General features: G+C 51.1%; 1 protein-coding gene across 3 annotated transcripts in view; it reads right to left on the reverse strand.

The window, feature by feature from the left end:
- Positions 1-292: 292 nt before the first annotated feature.
- TTLL4 (tubulin tyrosine ligase like 4) overlaps positions 293-19,344 on the reverse strand; it is a 36,866-nt gene continuing 17,814 nt past the window's right edge. For 2 of the 3 annotated variants that reach the window (XM_031038634.2, XM_031038633.2), the window contains exons 2-19: positions 15,593-17,189; positions 14,600-14,709; positions 14,182-14,245; positions 10,243-10,364; positions 9,726-9,836; positions 9,291-9,367; positions 8,400-8,591; positions 8,218-8,300; positions 7,858-7,986; positions 6,310-6,432; positions 5,905-6,003; positions 5,467-5,601; positions 4,687-4,824; positions 3,210-3,312; positions 2,374-2,584; positions 2,160-2,230; positions 1,456-1,541; positions 442-1,011 (exon numbers count right to left, since the gene is read on the reverse strand). In XM_031038634.2, coding sequence (XP_030894494.2) covers positions 753-1,011; positions 1,456-1,541; positions 2,160-2,230; positions 2,374-2,584; positions 3,210-3,312; positions 4,687-4,824; positions 5,467-5,601; positions 5,905-6,003; positions 6,310-6,432; positions 7,858-7,986; positions 8,218-8,300; positions 8,400-8,591; positions 9,291-9,367; positions 9,726-9,836; positions 10,243-10,364; positions 14,182-14,245; positions 14,600-14,709; positions 15,593-17,088 — 3,609 coding nt within the window. In that variant the 5' untranslated portion in view covers positions 17,089-17,189 and the 3' untranslated portion in view covers positions 442-752. Of the gene's footprint in view, positions 1,012-1,455; positions 1,542-2,159; positions 2,231-2,373; positions 2,585-3,209; positions 3,313-4,686; positions 4,825-5,466; positions 5,602-5,904; positions 6,004-6,309; positions 6,433-7,857; positions 7,987-8,217; positions 8,301-8,399; positions 8,592-9,290; positions 9,368-9,725; positions 9,837-10,242; positions 10,365-14,181; positions 14,246-14,599; positions 14,710-15,592; positions 17,190-19,344 lie in introns of all 3 variants that reach the window. The other variant, XM_081813587.1, reaches the window with a different exon arrangement.

Raw genomic sequence — 19,344 nt, forward strand, 5'->3', positions numbered from 1 at the left:
TGATTATCTGGGCTCCTTCCCTGGGGCCACAGGAAATTTGCAAAGCTCACAAGACCTCTCACTTCACAGAGCGCTAAGAACTAACATCCATGAGAGAGAGAGAAGTCCAGAAGGTTGGACAGGCGGTGATGTGAGGTCAGAATACGAAGGCTCAGGACTGCTGGCTGCTGGGTATATGAAGGAAGTGAAGCCCCTAAGACTAGGATGACAGGAAGTGGGTTTATCGTGTATGGCCTCTCCCTGCCTGTCTACTAAGGAAGACTGAAGGTTTCTCAGTGTCCTCAGGACAGGGTGTGGGGTGCCGGGACTGAGGGTGAGATCTGAGGAGATAAGGACCTTTGGAGGGACCTCCTCAATTACAGGCAAAGGACTTCAGGCCCAAATGTGTTCAGCGCGGTTTCTCCTCTAGAGCTGTGACTTCATCACCGTACCAAGGTCGAAAACAAACCACACACAGCTCTCTGAAGTTAGAAACCAAACCCTGCTTTATAAGGCTGAGTGGCCATCAGTGGCTTCTCTATGAAGATATGAGGTACCAGCCAGTGAACCTTCCTCACCTTCTCCCCATTCCCACATTCCCACCACCCCTCCAGATACCCATCTCTGCAATTCAACCACTTCAAAAAAAAAAAAAAAAAAACTTTGAGGAAGGGGCTGGGGCTCAGGCTGGCTGGCCAGCCAGCCGGCCGGCCAGTTCCCATGAGGTAGCTAACACTGGTGCTCCTAGGCAGGGGCGAGTGGAGGGAGGCCAGTCATGGGCTCACAGCAGCCAGGAGTGAGTCACCGGTTGACTGGGAGGTGGGGGAAGCAGACAGTCTCGAAGTCTGCCCAGAGTACTTCATCAGAGGTAACATCTGGGTGGAGACGCTGGGCTCTTTGCTGGTGTCCTCACTGTCCCTGGAAGAACTGGGTTTCTCGGGGAGAGGAGAAAGGCCAGCTTGGGTCTTCTTGGGCTTCGGGATGGTCCCGTCTTCAGAGAGTGGTATGCTTCCCTCGGAGAAGCTGTGTTTTCTGAAGGAAACAGGAGGGGAAAGAAATGGCTGAGACGGCCGTGTAGCTGGGACTTCAGCCTATGATCTGCCTTCAGAGTCTGGAGCAGGCATTCACGACCTTGCAAGGCTACACACCATCGTTATACGGAGAGAGAGAGAGAACGATAAAATACATCTTCTTTATCTGAAGGCTGGAGAGCTTGGTGCAAACGGGAACGTGTGAGAGGAGACCTCAAGGAGCCCACGGGCAGTGGGCACAGCTGAGAGACCTAACCCTGCACTCCGGCTCGACTGTGCCAGGCAGATGGGGAGCCACCAGGCAGAGGAGACGGGTGGCCACACAGTCCACGCCCCCACACCCCCAAATGGAGAACGCTGATCTCATCATAATGTGGGAAGAGACGAAGAAGAAAACTCCCTGAACTCACACCCAACACCCTTCCCTTGCCCAGACAGCACTCACCCCAGCTTGCCAGTCTCTGATTTGGAGAGAGCACAGAGGGCCACATCCCCCTTTGGGACGGTCAGAAGTGATGTTGGGAAAGACCACTAAAAACAAAGGAAGCCGTGAGGCCAAAAGGGCTAGGCAGAAGTCAGGCGGGAGTCTTTAGGCTCCTGAGACTCTCTCCCGGCTCTACCTCTGAGTGATCATGGGGCTCTCCTCTTCCCTATCCTTCAGGCATGGGCCCATCTGGGACAAAAATCTGTTTTCTCCAGATTCAGACAAGAAGTTGAGGCTACAGGGGCGCCTGGGTGGCTCAGTCATTGAGCGTCTGCCTTCGGCTCAGGTCATGATCCCAGGGTCCTGGGATCGAGCCCCGCATTGGGCTCCCCGCTCCGCGGGAACCCAGCTTCTCCCTCTCCCCCTCCCCCTGCTTGTGTTCCCTCTCTCGCTGTGTCTCTCTCTGTCAAATAAATAAATAAAATCTTTAAAAAAAAAAAAAGAAGTTGAGGCTACAAAGCACTCTTTGACCCTGAAAGAAAGGCAGCCAGGGAATCCTGGAGGCCACTCTTCCAGTGAAAGGGAAGGGTCAGGAGACACAGAGGCAGGGCCTAGGGGAGAAGTGAGAGGGTCTGAACCTACATCCAGTCCATGCTGCGCTCTTAAGGTGGAGGACTGCGGGTGCTGCCTGGAGTTGCCCCCCCCCCCACAATGGCGTCACTCACCACTGGAGCAGAATCAGAGATGGCTCCCGTGTGGAACCCTTTGTAGCACCAACTCCGAAGCAGATCTACTCCTAGGACAAGATTAGCAGGGGTGGGACTCAAGAGGGTGGAATCAACTGGTCAATGCTCCTTGTCAGGGAGGCCCATTTCTTGGTCTACTAGGATTTAATCACTCATTAAACATGGCCTCCTGTGGACAAGGAGGACACATCACCTTTGAGCTTGTTGCCATGGTACTTCTGTTCCCATTGGGTGGTGAGAATGTTGAAATATCGTGGCTGCTCAAAAAAGCGGAGATAGCGAGAGGAGATTCGGGAAGGAAAAATTCGTTCAAATTGACCACGGCGAGAAAACTCATCCTCCATCTCAACCAGAATCCGAACGTCATCTGGCGTCAGGACATCCAGCACAGATGCATAGAAGTCCTAAGGCCCAAGGAATGGAGAGGAAGAGAGTGTGACAAGAGGGTGTGAGCTGGAGGCAGAGGATCAAAAAGCTGGGGGACGGTGAGCACAGCTCTGAGGTCCTAGGGCTCCAGGACTCCCAAGGGAACACCAAGGCTGACTAGTGGGTCAGCTCAGGACCTTGTCTGTTCCCAAGCCTACTGAGCTTTGCTGTCTGGAGAAGATACTCTTGGTCTGGGTGGGGGAGCCCCTGGAGCACAGAGGTTTTAAAAGGTTGGCTGGATGGAGTCAAGACCAGAATCTAGCAACTGAGATCTGGCAGCCGCCTTCGGTTTGCTACTCTCATCTGCTCCAAGAAGACATCAAGCCTCCCCGGGGCTCACTGCACCTCAAGAAAGAAACCCAAAGGGTCTACGGCTCTGACAACAGGGGATGGCTAGTACAGCATTTGGCTAAGAGCTGTGGTTGACCACGTGATAAAGGCCATCAACTCTCCCCTGGAACCACACATATGCCAGCAGATCCCTGCACACCAAGGGACCCCGGAGCTGGGTTAGAGAGAGGGAAAACTGCTTGCCTTGGGCTCCTAAATGTTTCACCAGGGAAACTTTCTGTTGGCACTTGGGGGTGGAGGGTAATCTCCTACCTGATCAGGAATTTTCTGGGTCAGATAATAGGCTTTCTTCATCTTCTGTGCAGTGAAATGCTCTGGGGCCATTCGACATTTATCCCTGGGGGAGCTGGGCAGGCTAACACAGGGGATGGAAAAAAAGCAAAGTGTAAGGTCAGCAGCTTCACATCCTGAGGACATGTGGAGAGGGGGTCCATCTCAGGACCCTTAGCTTAGCTGGAGGAGGAAGACAACTCTTGGCTGGGGTCAGGGGACTCACTGGGGCACCAAGGTTAAGTGGTTTGTTGGAGGGAGTCACCCCCTTCTCAAGAGAAGACAAAGAAGTTTGAACAGATATTTGTTACTCAAGTAGATGAGACTGCAGTGTACTCTACTCAAGTAGCCTGTCTGAGCATCAAAGATCAAATACCACGGAATAACTAGAAGAGTACAAGGCACACTCTCTGGGTTGCATGTCAGTGGTAAGAAAAGAGGACTCCGGAATAATCGCTGTGTAGGTCAATTTAGTTGAATTTGGTGGACACCTCCTAAATACCCAGCTCAGCACTGGCTGCGCGACCCTGGGCACACCACAGGACTCCCTGCCCAGTTTCCTCATCCACATCACTACAGCTACTGCTGACAGACACGAAGATGGCCTCCACAGAGCTCACAGGATGGCAGGGGTCAAGTGACAGCCACAGCACAGAGCCACACCGGAGTCTACAAGGCATGGTGGGGAAAGCAAGTGTTGTTCCCAGAAAATCAGGATTGGAATCCCAGCTCTACCACTTTGTAGCTGAATAACCATGGGTGTGCTGCCTAATCCCAGTGATTTCGTCTCCTCATCTGTCAACTGAGGATACTAATACCAACCTTATGGGGTTGTGGTGGAGATAAGTTACAGGTTTCTCCTTACACACAGCAGGTCCCAACTAAATATTAGCTCCCTTCCCTCAAGAGTGCTTCCAAGAGGTTCGGGGCTGTGGTGGAGAGAGCCCACGTGGAGCTGGCTTCATGAAGATGATGCCCTCAGCTAGGCTCCCATGGGTGGGTGAGGTCCCAACAGGGAGGCCTGACTGAGGGCAATGTCAGGAGGAAGCAACCCCATGAGCAGAGGAGGGGACACTATGGAGGGACAGTGAGAAGCCACACACATTTCAGAGAGGAGACTCGATTCGCTGATCCTTCCAACTCTGAGGTTCTAGGAGTGACTGTTTTGTCAGAGCACAGGAGCCAGGAAGAGGAGTAGAGGGAGGGGCGCCTGGGGAAAGGAGGCTGGGGCCCCGAATGTCCCTGCGAGGAGTTAAAAGCTGATTCCCCAGGCCCTGTGGAGATTCCTGAGCTGGGAACAATATAACCAGCAATGCTTTTAAGGGGCACTGATGTGGGAAGAGGTGTGCGGGAAGACTGTGGGAGCAGACTGTGCAGCACAGGAGACCCAGCAGGAGGGGGCGCCCGGGCACCCTTCCTGCCCACAGTCCCCATGGGGCTGCTCATGCTGCCGGCCGACCTGGCGCTGGAGCTGCCGGAGCTGCTGGAGCTGGACACGACATCCTCTGCGTTGGGCAGAACAAAGCCTGCCAGGTTCAGAAGGTCCCGGATCATCTGGCCTTTGATGCTGATGTCCAGTGGAGAGTTGGAGTGGAGGCTTCGGAGAAAGGGTACAAGGAGTAGTAAAGCGGTTTCCGGCTATGCGCCCGAGTCAGTGCTAGCCCTGTGTGTACCCTGCCTTCCCGACTCCTGAGCACCACCGTGGGGGACTTCTTGCCCCCCAGAGAGTGAATAACCTCACTAGGGTTGGTTCCTGACTACGACCTTTGTTTGCTAGGGGAAAAGCATGCGGTAGGGATCAAGCTGGAAAGAGCAACTTTTTTTTTTTTTTTTTTTAAGATTTTATTTATTTATTTGACAGAGAGAGACACAGCGAAAGAGGGAACACAAGCAGAGGGAGTGGGAGAGGGAGAAGCAGGCTTCCCGCGGAGCAGGGAGCCCGATGCGGGGCTCGATCCCAGGACCCTGGGATCATGACCTGAGCCGAAGGCAGACGCTCAACGACTGAGCCACTCAGGCGCCCCTGGAAAGAGCAACTTTTAACAATCTCTCTCCATCCTCAAAAGAAGCTTGAGATCATGGCCAAGAATGAGCGAAGGAGCGAAAAACAGATCACGAAGGGAAAACACAAATTCTAGCGCAGGAAAGGTCTTCCCAAAGTCAGCGAGGCCAGAGTGGAAAGAGGACCGTGAGGATACAGGCAGGGTTGTACCCTGAGCGCCCTGAGAACTGCACCTACCTCGGGGAGATGTTGACCTCCAGGACCCAGGGCTTGAGGTTCTCATCCAGCATGATGTCAAAACCGAAGAGCTCGTGGCAGCTGTATGGCCGCCGCACGTACATCTTCAGCAGGCTGGTCACATAGGGTTCGGACCTGGTCACGGGGAAGGCCAAGTCTTCAGCCCGGCTCCTCCCGGAGAGCCCTACCTACACTGCCCAGAGATGGGAGAACAGAAGCACCCCAGGAAAAGCAGCTCCCAAGAGATGCCTCCGATCTGGAGCCAGCTTCTGGAGAGGAAGTTCAGTAAAGGAGCAGAATTCCATCCACTCCTTCCTATTCCCTGTCCTCAGAAACTGACACACAGCATGGTCGGCGTCTGGGGCGCAGCCGTGTGGAGGCCCATGAGCCAAGGGGTGCAGTGGCAGGCCCCACACCCAGGGTGGTAGTGTGACTCACGAGATGATGGTTTTGACGACAACATCCTTTATCTTCTCCCAGATGGCATCACTATTGACTCCCTTCTGGCTCAGGTAGTTCCATAAAGCCTTCAGTGCCCTGCAAAGCAGGGGGGAGGGGGAGGGAGTGTCTGGGGTTATATTCTATGAATGGGTGATGAAGAAAAGAGAAAAGAAAAGGGAGTAAGAGGTCCAAAGGCGTTCTCTCCATGTCTCTTCTTTTGAGGTTTTCAATTAAGAAAGAGAGGAGCTTGGATGGAAACAGACCAATTCTGAATTGCCCAGTGTTTACATAACCTTTGGGTTTTACATCAATCCTCCATTGACCCATGCCCCCGAACCTCCCCAAAGCCCAGAACCCTATGTTCCCCTAGGCCTCCGCCTGACAGGGACGCCGCCTGGGTACCATTTGTGGCCCTGGCAGGCCGTTTCATCGGCGTTGGCCTGGTACTCGGCATTCTTTTTATTGACACTGTAGTTGGTCAGGTGCATGAACTTGTTGCCAAGGCTCTTCATGGAAGGGGAATACCTGGAAGTGAGGAGAAAGGCAGAGGTAAGACAGGGAGACGGCAGGTGGACATTTCCCCAAATCCCGAGGCAGTAAAGGACAGACAGATCTTTTCAGATACACAAGAGTCTGATAAGTATGTCTATTGCTAAGGTTTCTAGAATACCACAGCTCCATTATCATGAGCCGCTCACAAAACTCAGGAAACCAGTTTACTTCTGTTTACTCGTTCCTTATAAAAGGAGACGACAAAGGATACAGATGAACAGCCAGGTGGAAGAGAAGCGTAGGGCAAGGTATGTGGGACTCATCTCCTTCATCCCACCTCAGTCCTGCAGAAAGACCCACCCCACATTCAGTGAGGTCGAGAACCTTCTCATTTCCTCTTCCCCATGTGACAATGCGATTTATAATAAGAAACTTACGTGTGTGTCTCTGCCCCTGGTTCCTGGCACAGAGCTCCTAAATCCCGTATAAATTCCTCAGTGATAAGAGCACTATAAGAGCATCTTTTGACTAATATTTGGTCTTTGACCCCAGCTCCTGAAACCCTTGTAATTTCCTGGTGATAGGAGTGTCTTGTGTTCTAATGAGGTGACTTTGGGTGGGCTCCTGGATAGGGTCTGATCACTAGACAAACCAAGCCATGGTTAGAAGCTTGGAATTTTTGGCCGCGCCCCCCTCTTAAGAGGGAGAAGGGCTAAAAAAAGAATTAACGATCAATCATGCCTATGTGATGAAGCCTCCATAAAACCCCAAAATTACAGGGTGCGTGTTCTGGGTGGGTGAGCCTGTGGCACGTGCTCGGAGAGTGGTGCCCAGAGAGGGCAGGGGAGCACTGTGCCCCTTGCCATACACGCTGTCCTGTGCCTTAGCTCCTCTGACACCCCACCTTGTCTCTTCTATCTGGATGATAGCCTGTAACTGAACTTTACCATCTCCTTTTATGATGAGCTGCTCTGGCAAATTAATGGAAGCTGAGAAGGGGGTCCCAGGAACCTCTGACTTCTAGCTGACCAATGAGAAGCACAGGGGGCACCCGGGTTGGTGACAGGCATCTGAAGCAGGAGGAAGGGGCAACCTCGTGAGATGGAGCCCCAAGCTGGGAGCTCGGACCCTGGCGGGTGAGGTGGGGGGGGCGCGTTGCCAGTGTCAGAAGGGGAGTTAAAATGCAGGATACCCAGCTGGTATTGCAGAGAACTGCTTCCTGTGGAGAAAAGCCCCACGCATTTGGTGACCAGAAGTGGTGGAAGTGAAGTGTTCTATGTAATAGGAGACACACAAGAGGAAAGGAAGATTGGGTTTTCCAGATATACCCCTCCTTCTCCTTTGCCAACAAAAACTACCACAACGTGTTGTTTTTCTGCTTGGCATCCTCCAGTTTCCCTCGTTCTCAGGAAAACAAATCCCCAGAGCTGTCAGGGTGAGGCCTCAGCGACCACATACTTGCAACTGGCAAAGCGGACGAGTCCATCTGAAAAGAGGTAAATCCGCAGAGGATCGTAGGAGGTGACGTAAACATAGATTCGCAGATCGAACTTGCTGCCGCTGATGAGGTAGGGTTTGTGTAGATACCTAAATAGGGAAGGGCCAGCTTTAGGGACAGGACCGACGAGACAGGGCTCGGTGGGTAAAACAGCAAAAGCCAGTCAACAGTCCCCAAGGCAAAGACCTTAAAACCGTTGGCTGACGGAGGTCGATGGCTGGGAGGACAAAGGGCAGAAGAACACTCACTATAAAAAGGGAACCTCCAGGCTGAGGAGATGGGAGAATGAGGAGTGGGATGTGAGCTGGAGACGGGCTCACCTCTGTACCAGGAGGGGCCTTCGCTTGGGGAGCTGACTCCACTTGTGAATGACCTGGATGCCAATGCCTCGGGCTGACGCTGGCTAGAAGTCAAGTGGAAGGAGATGAGCTTTGCTGCCGGCCCAGTACGCCGTCATCCGCACTCTCAGACCACAGCCCGCCGCCCGCCGCGATCCACCCACTGGTTTAACAATCCACTTCTGCCGGCTGCTGCTGTCCCAGGCTTTGCGCAGGAGCTTGGCGTCCTGGGGCAGGATGAAGGACTGGGGGAAGAAGCTGAACTCCTTCTTGCCAAAGCGGCTCTGCATGCGAGACAGGTTCCGCCATAGTCGGTCCTTTCGCCCAATCTGGAAGGAACCTGGGAAGTGGTTTAGCTACAGAAGGGACAAAGGGTGAGAGCACGGAGAGGGCCCAGGTGAGGCCAGGAGGAAGACAGCAAGGCTCACTGGTGCCCTTCCAACTTCCTTAGCGACGCTCTGAGCTCTTGATCCATCTTTACCATCACCATCTGATGGTAAGTACTCCCTTGCGGAGCACTCACCAAAAGATGATTAAAACACAAACAAAAAAACACCAAAATGTAGTGCCCCTGAGGAGTTGATAGCTCATGAATAGCCAGAGAACCATGATTAAGTCAGACATGATATTCCCCTTAAGTGTCTTTTGCCGTGACAGTCTGTAGGGCAAAGACAGGAAAGCACCTGGCCTTCGTGAGGTCTGGGGGCAAGGGACTCCTTTGTCGCAACATGAGACCAGGGTCCTCTTTGTGCATATCCAGCTTGGAGGACCAGAGGCAATGCACAGTGGTCACAGGAGAGATATGAGTCATGGGAACACGTGCCACATCTCATGACACACCAGAGGAGAAAGTGTCTTTGGGAGGCGGCAGCTGCGCCACTAGACGTACGTGACCCGCCAGGGCCCCGCTGCCCCCTCCTCCGGGACCGCCTCTGCTCCTCTGTGCACGTTCCTGGCTTCTCCGCGGTCATCCTCCTCTTGCCCCCCTGCCCACACCAACCTCCTCCTGCCTGGTCCGAAGTCCAGGGGAAGGGCTCGCCAGAAAGGACCCCTACCTTCTGATGCTCCCGAATGGATCGGAAACTAGGAGACTTCATGTGGTGACCCCAGCAGCCCAGCCAGTCATCATTTCCTACAGAAGGCACATCAGGGAGTCAGCCCTGCTAGCAGCTCAGTCCTTGGGACAGAGAGGCTCAGAGGCCCCAGAAATACCACCGGGCCTGGGCACAGCTCCCAGACCCAGTTTTCTAAGAGTCGCCATGGAGCTGTCCTACATGAGACCCTGGGGTCAGGAAGAGAACAACGGCTCTCTGTCTTCTAACTCTGAGGACCAGGCTCCAGCCCAGATGGACTTCAGAGCCATGTCTTCCTAGGAGGTGGAAACTCCAGGTCAGGGTCCCCGCAGAGCAGGAGGGACCTAGGGCCCTCCTCCCGCCCAGAGCCCATCTGTCGGGGCAGAGGACAGGCTCGCAGTAAGGCAGGTGACTCACTCTTGCTGATTTTGAAGTGGGACCGTCCAATGGTCTGCTTGACAATGTTGGGGGTCACTGTGCTCATCTTCCACCGGAGCAGCTTCCTCTGCTCCCAGGGAAGTTTCTCCACTGGGGAAAGGGGATGGGGGGTGGAGAAGAGCAGGAGAGTCAGCGTTAGAAGGGGAAAGGCGGCACAGGTGCTCAACCTCCACGAGGGAGACAAGTCACTAAGGAGTGTTCTAGGCCAGAGTTTCAAAGGAGCACCCTTGGTGGGAAAAATGGCGGGTTGAGGAACACGGACAGGAGGGAGGTTGGAAGGGAGAAGAAACGAGGTTAGGTTATGGGGCTGACAAGGGTCAGCTCAGGGACAGACACGGAAAAGTTCCCCATATCAGACTGGGGAACCAGGCGGGGAACGAAGCACCAGAAAGGCCATTCTGGAAAGCCCCTTGCACCCTACTGCCACCTCCTCCCAACTTCGCTAGCATCCTTCTCCTGGGGGCACTTCTGGGCTTAGACACTTGGCCGGGTTTACCTCTCTCATCCCGGGTGCCAAAATAGATGGTAGGGGGCACGTTGGGAAAGAGGCTGTAGATGAGGGCTGGCCGGACAATTTTCTCAGTGGAGAGGGGTTTGGTCAGAATCTCCGCACAGCTCCTAGGATGCAAAAAAGACGTGTGGTAGAGAAAGGGGAGGCCACAGCCCTGAAGTGCTGTTACTCCGTCATTTCTTTCAGGGTGCGGTCTTCTACATTGTGATTCTACAAAGACAAATACTCAGTCATTATTTTGCAAACAGGAGTCCATCCTGTGCCAGGGCCAGCACCGTTACATGTCACCTAAAGACCAGACTTTCCAATACTTCCTTCTGTGATACAGCTCCAAAATTTCCGGTGACAAGCCACAGGCAGGGGAAGCCCCTGGAGAGAGTGGTTCTGAGAGCAGGTATGCGACACTTGAACAAAGTGGAGTAAATGAGGAGCAAAAACAATTGATATGGACAGAGAAAAATAAGGAAGAGCAGAAAAGACCTAAGAAGACGTATACAGAGTTTTAAAAAGCAAAAGGAAAAAAAAAGCAACAGAAAGGAAAGAAATAGGGATACTTCTAACTCATTTTATATTTAGGCTAATCTGAAGATATGCAGATGATGAAGGCTCTTCTCCATTTTGGAAATGACCCGGGACATCAGGTTTTTATGTAACAGTGTGGTAACACAGGACTGGGAATCTGGGGCAGATGGCTCAGCCAAGGCGATCTCAAAGGCTCTCTAAAAACTGAACACTTCAACTATGTACCAGGTACAAGCGGACAGACCCAGACCATGTCTTTAAATAGCACTGGGAAAGAAGAAAACAGTTATTACTCTCTCTACTGAGCTGACATGACCCACAAAGATTACTATTTAAGATTAATCTTTAGCTTATAAAGAGCCATTCTACCTGTTATTTTCCAGGACAACATAAAAAGGCACCAGTATGGAAAACATTTCAGTGTTTAAACTCTTAAAGATTTTTAAAGAGTGTTACTGGTTCAAGTTAAATACTAATTCTCAGTTAAATAATTCCAACTCTTAATTCCTCATCCAAAATATTTTATTTCGAAGGCTTTTAATTTACAGAGTATTAGAATTTAAGATTGCTGAAAATCAAGGAGTTAAGATTTAGAAACAAAGACAAGATAGGAATGTAACATGGTATGGCCATTAAAAATTAAACATGTGGGGTGCCTGGGTGGCTCAGTCGGTCAACTAGGTCATGATCTCAGGGTTGTGAGATCCAGCCCCGCATCGGGCTCCACACTCAGCTCGGAGTCAGCTTGAGGTTCTTTTCCCCTCCTTCTCCGCCCCCCTTTGCTCCTCCTCCTGCTAGTGCTCACTCTCTCAAATAAATAAATAAATAAAATTAAAAAAAAAAAAAGAACAAAAAGACTAAATATGCAACTACCACACGACCCAGCAACTGCACTCCTGGACATGGATTTCAGAGGGATGAAGACTTATGTTCACACAAAAATATGTACATGAGGGTCGCCTGGTTGGCTCCATTGGTAGAGCCTGTGACTCTTAATCTCGGGGTTGTGAGTTCAAGCCCCACGTTGGGTGTAGGGATTACTTAAAAAAAATTAAAAATTTTTAAAAAATATGTATATGATGGTTTACAGCAGCTTTATTTGTAATAGCCCAAACTGGAAGTAACCCAAATATCCTTCAACAGGCAAATGTACTGTGGTACATACATCCACACCACACAACATTGCTCAGCAATAAAAAGGAATGAAAAGCCTCAATGCATGCAACAACCTACATAAATCTGCAGCAAATACGCCAAGTAAAAAAAAGCTCATCCCAAAAAGTTACATACGGCAATCATTCTATTTGTATAATATTCCTGAAATGACTAAATTATAGACCAGATTAGTGGTTGCCAAGCATTAAGGAGGGGCTAGTCATAGGAGGGAAGTAGGTGTGGCTATTAGGACAACTGGAGGATTCCTGCAGTGATGTACATATTTGTAACTTGACTAATATTACTCTCTTGGTTATACTACATCACCCTAGTTTTGTCAGATGTCACCACTGGGGGAAACTGAGTAAAGAGTTGAGGGGATCTCTGTATTATTTCTTACAACTGCATGTGAATCTGTAATTGTCTCAAAATCAAAATTTTAATTAAAAAAAAAAGGGCAGAAAATCTTTGTTAGCTGCCTCTCAAGAGTACTGGACTGATCATCCTCAAGAGGCCTGGCTTCTGGTCTAGAAGCTGGAAACTATGGCCCCACAATAGTTAACTTCTCTGGTCCTCAATACTCATATCTGAAAAAAGAGTCTGGACTTAATGACCTCCAGCTCTAAAATTAAGTGATTCTTTGAGAAAAAGAATATGCAACAGGAAAGACAATAAACTATTGCTAGGTAGAGAAACAGAGACAGTGTTTTCAATGACCTTTCTAAAATTGTCAACTTTTCTATAATAAAATATATGCATCTCTCACAATTCAGAGAAAATGATTTTAACAATCCAAAAGTATTTCTGATTTTAGTCATCCTTAAAATGCAAAGTGGTTTGGAACTCATCAACCTCCATTTGTTTGAAAATCCATTTAAGCCTGTAGAGACAAGGACAGTACATCTTGTAGGAGTTAAATTAACCAAAAAACAAATTATAAGTAAACACCGTTGGTGAATTTTATCTTATAAATCAGAAAAGTTAAGTAAAGGGCCATGCAGCTGTCTCAAAAGAGGCCTGAAAGACAAACCTAGAGCACCCTTAAGCATGGAAAACATGAGACTCCAAGTCAATCACGTAATAAGTATCCTTCTCTTATGGAGAGTAGAGGTCCTCAGGCAACATCCAGATGTACCTTTGTTTTTCTGGAAGGAGGGCAGGTTAGGCTCAAAGTAACAGAACTGAGGCACCAGACTCAAGGTACCTAAGACAGGATTTCTATCGCCCTTCACAGAAAGTCCTAGTTCTGTCTCTCCACTTTGCAAACAGCTGCCCCCCCCTTGCTGGCTTGGAGCTTTGACACTGATGCAGTCACCTCCACCATCACACGCACAGAGCTGCGTGGACAAGGCCACATTAACCAAAGCATGGAAGGCTCCTGGTCGCCTTGGCTTCATCTGAGGCACAGCGGACACAGAGAAAAGCAAGCTGAGTGCGGGTGCTACGTATGACAGGTATGGGTTAGCCTTGACACAGGTGGCTTTTCATTAAAATGAAGAGACATTTTGCATGAAAAACAGAACAAAACTCACCAATTGTCAATACTTGTACTTCGGGGGTTTTTGTTTGTTTTTTTTACATTTTCAGTAGAAGTTATTTTTAAAAAGAAAAAAACTTTAATGTTTAGTACTTTGGGGAGGGGAGTTCTTTGTAATATTTAATAGACCAATATAATGAGGCAAGGTGGGAAGCGGTGAGGGGAACAAGATTATGTTGAAGCGTGTTAACTTTCTACCCGGAAGATGGCATATATGATCCTTTAGCCAGTTCCAAGGATCTTTAGCACAATGACACGCCCTCATTTATTGTAACTTCCTCACAGTCCTGCATTCCTTCCTCTCCCCTGACTCCCCATCTCAGTTATGCAGCATCCTCCAACAACCTGTTTTGTAAAGGAAGGGCCTACATGAAGAGACTTCCATTGGTCCTTGTTTGCAAACTAGAGTCCCAAATGTAAAAATCTGGTAAAAATGAGTTACGGTTAACAGGGCCATTAATGACTTTATAATCTTTTTTTTTTTTTTAAGATTTATTTATTTGAGAGAGAGTGCAAGTGAGCAAGCGGGGGGTGGGGCGACGGTAAGGGAGAGAATCTTCAAGCAGACTCCCCACTGAGTGCGGAGATCATGATCTGAGCTGAAACCAAGAGTCAGCAGCTGGACCGACTGAGCCACCCAAGCGCCCCTCTCTTTATAGTCTTAAAGAGAGAGCAAATGAGCCTGTACCAACGATCGACACAACACTCACCGAGAGATCACTGCTACTGACTCGCTGGTGGAGACAGCACTGAATGAGGAACACTCTGAGTCTCCTGGAGGGGAAAGAGCAGAGACGTTCCACTAAGAGAGGTTGCTACAAAACCCACCAAGCCTAGGCATCTCTCCCTTGGGCATCTTGGCTCAGCCTTCCTGCGGAGCCACGAGCGCCCCCCTGCCGCCTTGCACTGCCTTCCGTGAGCTTGGCAGTAGCGCAGAGAAAAGAAGACTGGTGGACCGCAGGGCTAGTGAACCAATTTCCCAGAAGCCACTACCGCCCTTACCCCCACAAGGCAAATGATTATGGTAGGGGGTAAAGTGAGTCAAGGACCCAGTATACAACTGTCAGCCCCCTTCCCACGTGGGTGGTGATCACTTCCCAGTTGGAGGGGAGAGGGTCCCTTACTCACCCTCTTCCCCTTCGTTCTCATCATGGCTGCAGCAGTCCTCCAAACCATCTACTAGCTCTTCTTCTAGATCTTCAGCCTCACCCAGGTCTAGCTGGGGGTCTGCAGGTGAACTGTAAGAAAGAATCATGCCCCAGCCCAGTCCGTAAGAGAGAGGTCACAGCTAGATTCTCATTCCTTCATCACCTCCCAGTGTTTGTCTCCTCCCCACTCACCAACCTGCCGTCTCTTGCCCGGATCTCACAACTCATTTTTCTTGCCCTCAGAGCTTAGGTCTAGCCATAGTTCCTCAACCCCACAGCCCCTGTTGTGCAGAGAGGCACTCTGTCTCCCATCTTCTCTGAAGTCCCTCCACAGCACTTCAGTGCAAAATTCTGAATACAAAATACCATCAATGAATGTCTGGTAATTGACTTCACAGGTCCCTGGACCTCTGGGAATTCAGAACAAGGCCTTGGTGGACCAAGGTTCCAGAGAAGTAACAAGGCACAAGAGAAGGAGCCAGGTTTGTGTATGCCCTAACTCTGAAATGGCTCTGAAACAAGGAATGACAGAGAGCCTGATGTGGTTTGAAATTAAGTAGAAAAGTCACAGGCCCCAACGTTTGGTATTATTTCTTCCTGGTTATAACCTAAAGCAGGGTCAGCAAACTCCTTCTCTAAAGGACTAGATAGTAAATCTTTTCAGTTTTGCGGGCCATTCAGTTTGGTGCAACTACTCACCCCTACCACTGTAACAGGAAAGTAGCCACAGACAGCAATAAACGAATGGGTGAGGTTGCGTTTCAATAAAACTTTATTCATAAAAGCAGGCAGTGGGTGAGATTTGGCCCACATGCTGGTCTACGTTTGCCAACCTCTGCCCTAAAGTGAAAACCAAAATTCCAGGGCAGCCAAAAAAATAAAACCACCTTCAGAGACGTAGGGTCAGTGTCACCAAATTATGGTGTATACATTCTATTGCGTCTAAAGGAATCAAAAACTTTCTCTTACTTACCCGATATCCCTAACAGGGCAGTCCAGTCCCCTGGCTTCCTTAGGCCCCTCCTTCCCAAGCTGGCCCAGATGGATGGAAGAAAGGCGGGTGGCCACGTCAGCTACACCAAGCAGCTGAGGGGGAGAAGGCAGAACGGGAGTTTTGTCTTCTCCAAGTGGTAGGGAGTCCATCGCAGATCCACAGGCAGGGCTGTGGCTGAGCGCACTGGCATGGGAGGCAAGGAGGTGAATGCTGATGCGTTTGGTACAGAAGACTGTACTGTCCAACTCCAAGGTGTCCGAGGCGCTAGGGGGGATCCTACTGTTTGCTCCGGCATCCTCCTGCGGGAACTGCTGGCCTACCACGGGAGGTCTCCACTGCCGGGTCCTGTTGAGGAGATCACACTGCAAGCCGGGGCTCAGGAAACAAGACTGTTCAAACTGGCAGCCTTGCCTTGGCTTCTTCTCAAAGCCTCTTGCAGTCAACTTCCTCACGGCCTCGGTGAACCGAACCTCCTTAGTCAGAGCCTGAGGAACCAAGTCACCATCCAGGCCACAAGAATGCGGCTCTGCTCTTGCGGCTAAGTTACTGCGGTTGTACTGGGAAGAGGCAACACTGGTGGTCAGAGTGTCGAAGGAGCGAGGTGCGGACAGGGTGCTAGGGGCCGGGGCGTCACCTGGGACAGTGCCGTTGCTCTGGGGCACCTTGTGCTCCACGGGCTGGAGTGCACAGTCTCCGGTGCCCCCTGAATGATGCCAGGGGACGAGATGGGCCTTGGGTGAGGGTACTGTATTCAGGCCCTCTGGGGCCTGCGATAAAGGCACTTTAGTGCTATTTGGCCGCAGGAAGGAGTTGTTATTCAGCATGGGCTTGTAGGAGGAGTGGGGGGAGGCGAGCGGAGACGGGATCTTCCCTGAGATGGCAGAGGCCAGGCTCTTCCCCGAAGGGTTTTCCCCAGCCGCGCCCAGTGAGAGGTACGGATCTGTGGAGGACGCCATGGGCTGGGCCATGGGGGAGACCGTGAAAGAAGGGGCCTTACTGGCAGTGAGTCTGACAGGGAGGCTCTTTGGAGGGAGAGAGAGAGGTCTCTTTTCCGGCAGGCTGGAGCGCAAGCAGAAGGACTCCAGCTGCTGGTAGGGTCTGTGCCCGTAGCCGGTGCGGCGGTTCAGCAGGGTGCCGCTGAACAGGTCTGGGAGGGAGTGCAGGGAACGGGAGCCGCTGCGGCCCGCGATGACAGCCGAGCGCCCTGAGCTACACAAAGCGCCGGGGCAAAAGAAATACGCTGGCTGGGTTGGGACACCCAAGAGGCCGGGGCCCAACCCCGCTGACAGTGTCCCCACGTGCTTCCGCTCCAGCTTCCAGATTGGCTTCACCTGCTGATGGGCCTGCGCGCAGCCTCTGCCCTCAGAGGGCTTCTCCGGCGGCCGCGCGGGCACCGAGCCGGAGGGGCCGCTCTGCTTGAAGCTGGTTCCCTGGCGGAGGCCAATACTGTAGTGCTCTGTTCCTGCGGAGGCCATGAGGGGCCCCCATCATGGCCGCGTGGCCTCGTGGCCCAACTCGGAACAGGTGCCACGCACCTCCGGTAGCCGCGGCAGCTGCATTCTCGAAGTCCGTCAGCCTGGAGGGAAGAGAAGCCGTTGGGAATGTTACTGTCCCGGGAGGACAGACCGCATGCTACGGCGGTCCTCGGTGAAGCAACGGAGCCCCACCTCTGTCCCCCCCCAGGGCAACCAGCCATGGCTGTCACTTAGGAGCCCCAGAGAAGAACATTAGACTCCTCCAGTGTTTTCAGCAGTCTTCCGGCTGCCCTCACGCAATCAGAGCCAGCTTCATCAGGGACTGGGCCACCAAGGAGTCCACTCACAGGTTCCCACTCCCTCAGAGCTCTTTGCTCTCTCTCCAAAGAAAAATGCATCTCTCTGTCTCACCATCCGTGACTTCACTGAGCGACTTCCTTCTCTCTCCTAATAAGGCAAGTCCGGGGGTGGCAGAGAAACCAGCCAATATCTTCCTCCTCACCAACCAATTCTGAAAGGTCAGGGGTTACTTGAGAAACCTATTTTACATCTACTCATCCCTGACCAACTCTCAGAGGCCCCTGGTGTGGTCTGCTTTTCATGGCTAGGTGTGACAAGCTGAGACAGAAGCAGAGACTTCCCCTGCTGACCTCTGGAGTTCACTCGGAAGCTGAGACACTGACTTCACCTCTCCAAGCGTGTCGCCAGCTATAATAGACTTAAATCCCATCACACGTGTTGATGGGAAAAAGAAGAAACAAAACAGAACTGGACACCAACATTATTTTTACTTAAAGTGACCTTATTTCCAGCAGCCATGGTGGGACAGGAAGAGTTCAGGGAGTAGAATACAGGGGAAGAAGGAGGAGAGCTTGCTTCACCCCAAGCCCCAGGCATCAGTTTGGGCTGACCTCAGGTGGGAGGGCCTGTCTCAGACGTTCCCTCATTCGATGTCTCCTCTAAGGCAAAACCAGCCAGTAATTCTGAGTTCCAAAGTCTGTTAAGCATGGTCACTTACTTTCTAAATCAAAGTCACAAAATAATCTCCAGTTTTCACAAATGACAGCATCCAGAGGGGTGGAAAAACAAGACCCTTCTATAAGAAGTCACTCAACTGGGATAATTCTGAATGGAATCCTGGCATCCATACCAAGGAAGTGTTTTTGTAGTGGCTACAGGGAAAGAATTAGCAGAGAATTTTTTTGTTCAAATTACTTTTAAAACACAAACTTCGGGGCACCTGGGTGGCTCAGTTGGTTAAGTGGCTGCCTTCGGCTCAGGTCATGATCCCAGGGTCCTGGGATGGAGCCCGCATTGGGGATCCCTGCTCGGCAGGGAGCCTGCTTCTCCCTCGCCCTCTGCCCCTCCCCCACTTGTGCGCGAGCACGCGTGCACTCTCTCTCTCAAATAAAATCTTAAAAAAAAAACCCAAAACAAACAAACAAAAAAACCCCACAAACTTCAATGGGGAGAGGACCTCATATTCTGATAAGAGACTAATGGCCAAGGAAGATCCATGATTCCTGTCTACATCTATAGGAACTATTGGTGTTGTCTACCAACAGAAAGCCTGCAGAAGCCACATGACGTCACCTTCTTTTCCTGCAAAGCTGACCTATGTGGATTCTTTCTCAAGGACAGGGTACAAAAACCACAACTCATGGCTGCCAGTATTCAACATGACAGTGGGCTAAAAACAGCCTAAGTTCTAAAACTAGATTTTGATGCCAGAAACCTTAAATTAAAGAGACAGAAAATGGACCTCCACCAAGTCCAAACCACGGAAATCCTGTGCAGGGGCTGATTACACTCCGTGCATTTATGGTAGAGAAGCAGACACAAGGGAAGAGTCAAAGCCCGCCAGGGACTTTACCAGACCACATGTGTGTGTTGTGTACACCCAACAGATTCACAATCCCAACTCACGTCGTTCTGTTTCAGGAATCCATGTCTTGCCCTCCCCATGCAACCCAACAGACACACCAAAGGGATGGGAGAAAAGAGCCAAAGAAATGAAACTGCCCTGGGCGGCCTGAAAAATACCCCACTCGTGCTTTCTCACGTGCATCCCGCTATCTCCGACCTTCATGCCTTTACAAGTGCTCCTCCCTGGAGTCCTCTCCTTCTCTTTCACCAGACTTAAAAGTCATCAGCTTGAACACCCCCTTCTCCAGGTAGCCTTCCCGGACTCTCCTCTTTGAACAGGATGCCTCATCCGCGTGCAGGCCACCATCACCGCTTCTACCACACTGAACT

This window comes from Leptonychotes weddellii, chromosome 3, assembly GCF_054177405.1.
Source record: "Leptonychotes weddellii isolate Sample4059 chromosome 3, ASM5417740v2, whole genome shotgun sequence".
NCBI classification, from domain to species: Eukaryota; Metazoa; Chordata; class Mammalia; order Carnivora; family Phocidae; genus Leptonychotes; species Leptonychotes weddellii.